The 5,000-nt window shown below is 40.6% G+C and overlaps 1 protein-coding gene across 1 annotated transcript in view; it reads right to left on the reverse strand.

Moving 5' to 3' along the window:
• Positions 1–1,072: 1,072 nt before the first annotated feature.
• The window catches only part of LOC122267043 (sialate:O-sulfotransferase 1), an 11,345-nt gene continuing 7,417 nt past the window's right edge, over positions 1,073–5,000 (reverse strand). Inside the window, exons 8-10 of the mRNA XM_086534345.1 lie at positions 3,446–3,489; positions 1,430–1,612; positions 1,073–1,248 (exon numbers count right to left, since the gene is read on the reverse strand). Coding sequence (XP_086390471.1) covers positions 1,141–1,248; positions 1,430–1,612; positions 3,446–3,489 — 335 coding nt within the window. The 3' untranslated portion in view covers positions 1,073–1,140. The remainder of the gene's footprint in view (positions 1,249–1,429; positions 1,613–3,445; positions 3,490–5,000) is intronic.

Here is a 5,000-nt window from a genome sequence, read left to right on the forward strand (position 1 = left end):
GTAGTATAAAAAAAATTATCATTTTTTTCTTTTCTTTTTTTCGCTTGTGATTAACGCACGAAAGCCTGTACTTGCTCCCATGTTTACATATACTTGCACCTCTCATTTCTTTTCTTCTCCTTTTCCCATGTCTACAGACGTGATCAACTACCCTAAGGTCGTTGACCCGACCTTATATACCAAACAAGGTCGTGGGCCAACCTTGTTTCTCTCGAGTCTGCGCAGCAAGACTCGTTTTACTGGAAATGGTCGTCTGCTCTTAAAGACGGTAAGGCTTTTCCTTTAGACTTTTAAGGTTGTTCGTGTGTAATAGACTTTTAAATAGGAGGTTTTTACAATAAAACAAATAACATACCGTACAGAAATAAAAGAAACCTTATATATACATGATTTTAAATAATAAAAATAGAAAATACGTGGGCTAGCCAACAAGACTTTGGCGCCAATAATCCAAATGGAATTTTCCGTCTCCAGTATCCAAAAAAGGTCCGCTCTCAGACGTTGATGATGTTCTTAAAAACTCCAGGCCCGTTTGTGCATGATCAAGGTCATCCTCTTCCTCAACTTGGACCATATATATATATATATATATATATATATATATATATATATATATATATATATATATATATGTATATATATATATGTACATATATTATATACATATATATGTACATATATATATATATATATATATATATATATATATATATATATATATATATATGTGTGTGTGTATATATATTATATACATATATATATATATATATAAATGTGTATATATATATATATAATATATATATGTGTGTGTCTGTGTGTACGTATATATATATATATATATATGTATATATATATATATATATATATATATATATATATATATATATATTTATACATAAATATGTGTGTATATAAATATATATATATATATATATATATATATATATATATATATATATATACTGTATATATACATATATATACATATACATACATACATACATATATATATATATATATATATATATATATATATATATATATATATATATATATATATTATGATTTAGTGTGTGTGTGTAGAATCATATAAATGACATATAGACGTATTCATTTCCTTCAATGACCAGGAGAGATCAGCTAATTATAGGCAGGCAAAGGAGGAAAGTTCCGTTCCCGAAGGAGCTCAGAAATATTTGCCACAGCCTCTGCCATCACTAGCTTCTGCTGAGGGGTGTACGGGTCGGCCTGCAGGCAAAACGGAAAACGATTTGAAAAGAATAAAGGGCGTGGTCGAAAACGAAAAGAACATCCATGCATAGAACAGGCGATGAATTCTAGATACCATAGTTTAGAGAGAAAATGGAAATATTTCAAACAAAATTTTCAGCACCATAGATCAAAGGTAAATTCAGTCTAAAACAGTGACCTGTCTCTGCAGTCCCAAGGCGATCCCTTGCGAGTGGTGTCGCAGGCAGGCCAGGCGAGCCTCGTCCGCCGGAATGCCGAGGAACGCGAGAGCTCTCCGCACCTGCGCGATCGGATCCGCCTTCAGCACCTCGTAGGGGATCACCAGCAGTCGCCGGGAGTACACGAGTCGGTCCGCGGCCAACTGTGAAATTCGTAGGAAACATGTGCATCGAAATTCTACGTTCCTTAGCCGAGCTATGGTCACCGTATGATAAATGCATCCAGAAACCTTTCCCCTAACCATAGCTAAGATGACTGTTCACGAATAGTGTTCGTGTCGCTATCCAATTAAGTGCTCTTAGTTCGCAATGAGACCTGCCTTTTACCGTGATTTTTTTTTTTTTTTTTTTTTTTATCACACTACAGGTGAACATTCCAATTATAAACTGGGAATACATGTAATGCATATGCATAGATAGCGGGACATAAATTGTATCTTAGCCAATCAGCCTATTATAATATGCAAATCAGAAGGACGTGATTATCATTTTGAACACCTTCTCCAAAGTTTTAACACCTTTGAATCATTAGATTTTTTATATTCCTCTTTTTAACCTTATCAAGTGACCTTAGTATGTTAGATGAATACCTTTGTTGATGTCTGTACGATGTTATACAACAGATAAAGTTTTATTCGTAACTGCTGGTATCAGTCAGAATGAAAGTGGTTTTCAATGAGCGCGCTGGTACTGGTGCCCCTTAACCAATATCAATCTGTTTCATGTGGAAATAAAACCAGTGTTGATTTTATATGGTAAATGAAATAATGGTCTCAAGGAATCCCTTGGCCAGCTCTGGAACTTCACTACTTGCCACTTTGGAGACTTTCTTGAGTCCGAGTGATAAAAATGGGAACTGGAATGACCCCGGAGCTCCTAGATCAAGCCATCATCATATCGTGTCACTCCAGTGACGCAACCAAAATAAAGCAGGCTCTGTGAGATTTCTTAGGTCAGAATCACAGCAATTAGGAACTTCTGAACAATTGATAGGGATGTGGGGGTTTGTTATTCACCACAGTCGCAATTAGCATTTTCCAAGATAATGCACGATCTGTGAGATTTCCTAGGTCAGAATCACAGCAATTAGGACCTTCTGAACAATTTGATAGGATGTGGTCCATTGTTTGGGTTTCACCACAATCGCAATCAGCATTTTCTATATAACCCCATCTTGTGAGGCTAGCACGCGACTTTACACCGTGCTCTGTTGAGTGTGCACCATTCTTGAGTGGCACTGCAGGGAACTGGTTTGGGTCGGATGTCCTTGCTCATTGGTCTCTAGTTGGCTGCAGTCCATTTATAGTGCATCCATCGCGGATCACGGTGCCTTTGACGTGCATTGCAAAAGAATCTTGATCGAAACATCGCCAACAGACGAGAATAGTGACCTCCTTTTTCGGAAGGTCCTTAATTGATGTGAGGCACAGCCTTTTCCTAAGACCTACTGAGGCATTTCTTATTAAGCAACTCCGGAGGTGGAAAACGAATACTGATAATGACAAAGAGCACTTCAAGAAGATTAATGGTGAGGAACCTGCTGTAGCTCTGTCTTGAATTTCCAGATTCGTGTCTTGGTGGTATATGGCCGACCTTATATTGTGTATCTCCTGCGGAAAATGGTCTTTCAAGACTATGTCTCTAATGGCCACCAAGATGATAATTGCACTCTACAGGTATCTTATCTTAACTGCAAAGAAACGTAACCGACCCTTAAATCGCGCAATAGATGCAGATTTTCGAAAGAAATGTCGGTGACGAAGCCCCCCCCCCCCCCAAGCATTAGCCACCGGGTGTTCCTCCGTGCTTGGGGGAATTGGCGAGAAACAGCCTTCCTACCCTAAGATATCAGATGGAAAGGGTCTCGCAAGGAAGTGACCCACGTGTCATGTGGCTGAAGGCGCTGAGGGAGTGAGCAAGGAAGAAAGATATCCTAGAAACGCCGAAAAGAGATACATTCCTCAAAGTCCTTTTACCTTTGTCCATCTGGAAATCTGGCGGTTGGCGTGACGGGCAAAATCTGAAAATGAAATCCGATGTGAGTCGTGGCAATAATAGCTGGATAAATCGACTGTGATGGTATTTTGATATGATATTAATGATGTTGATGATGATGATGATAACATGGAAATGATAATAATGATAATAGTAATGATTGTAATAATATAACGGTTAAAATGATTATGGTAATGATATTAACAATAATAGTATGATTATGATAATGAAAACAATAATAATGATAATAAGAGCATCACTAATAATGATAATCACGATAATACTGATATGATAATAACAGATATAGTAATGATATTAATCACGCAGAGGCACAAAGCTCATCAGCCGCAGCATGAAGTCATGGGAAAAAGCAGTGGCACTTGGGCTGAGAGGAAGTGAAGGTCCACAGGCAGCAATACGGTCCCTTGCCAGGTCTCCTGCACTGCTGATTCAGCGGTTGATATAAGCGCTTTCATGGAGTAATATAAAGCTGGCTAGAAGAAGTTGCATTGCATATTTGTGGAGTTAGGGAATGCTCATGCCAGGGCGCCAAGAGAGGAGTTGTGGTACTGCATGCGGACGTCAGGAGTAATAAAGAAGAAGTATGTGCGGGTGGTGCATGATATGCATGAGGACGGTGTGACAGCGGTTTCCATGGACCATAAGGATCGTGGCTGATAGTGTGATCTATTGTGAGAGAAGGGGGCAGAATGAAGAGAGTCTGGAGAGCTGGAGGTATGCGCTGGAGAGAAGGGGGGCGGAAGTCAGTCGGAGCAAGGCAAAGCATTCAGCACACGTGCGTGCATGAAAGAGAGGGAGGGCGGCGGATTGGTGCAGATGCAAGAAGCAGAGGTAATGAAGGTGTATGCATTGAAATACTGGGGGTCCACTAGTGAAGAGTGTGGTTGAGATGTGAAGAAGATAGTGCAGGCACTACGGGAGTGGGCGGAGAAGGGTATCAAGTAAAATGAAGGAAAGTTTACAAGACCAGCTATGCTGCACGGCTTAGAGGCCGTGGCGCTGCGGAAAAGACTGGAGGAGGAGGAGGAAATAGAAGCGGAAGCGTGGAGGTCGCTGCGACTTCCGCGAGGAGTGACGAGGAACGACAGGAGAGCGAATGAGTAAATTAGAGGGACAGCGCAGGCAGGGCGGCCTGGAGACGGAAAAGAAGGCCAAGATTGAAGTGGGGTTCGGGCAGAGGAGCGACGCGGAGTACATCGGGAGTGATCGGAGGCTGGAGGCGCCAGACGGGAGGAGAGGGGGGGGCCAAGGGGAGGGTCTGGGGATGTGGCGAGGGAGGATGTGCGGATGGTTGGCATAGCAGGGACGCGGAGGACAGGGCGAGAGGGACACGGATATTCCACCGTGACGACACCTGACTAGCTAAAAGGAGAGAAAGATGATGATGATGATAATGGTGGTGATAACAATGATAGTGATCATAATAATAGTAATGATAATGATGATGTTGAAATTGAAAATGATGATGGTAATAATAAGGATAATAATGATAGATAAGGGTAACAATTACGATAA

The sequence above is a fragment of the Penaeus japonicus genome, unplaced genomic scaffold (assembly GCF_977035675.1).
Source record: "Penaeus japonicus unplaced genomic scaffold, GWHDUDI00000001_assembly GWHDUDI00000003, whole genome shotgun sequence".
NCBI lineage: Eukaryota > Metazoa > Arthropoda > Malacostraca > Decapoda > Penaeidae > Penaeus > Penaeus japonicus.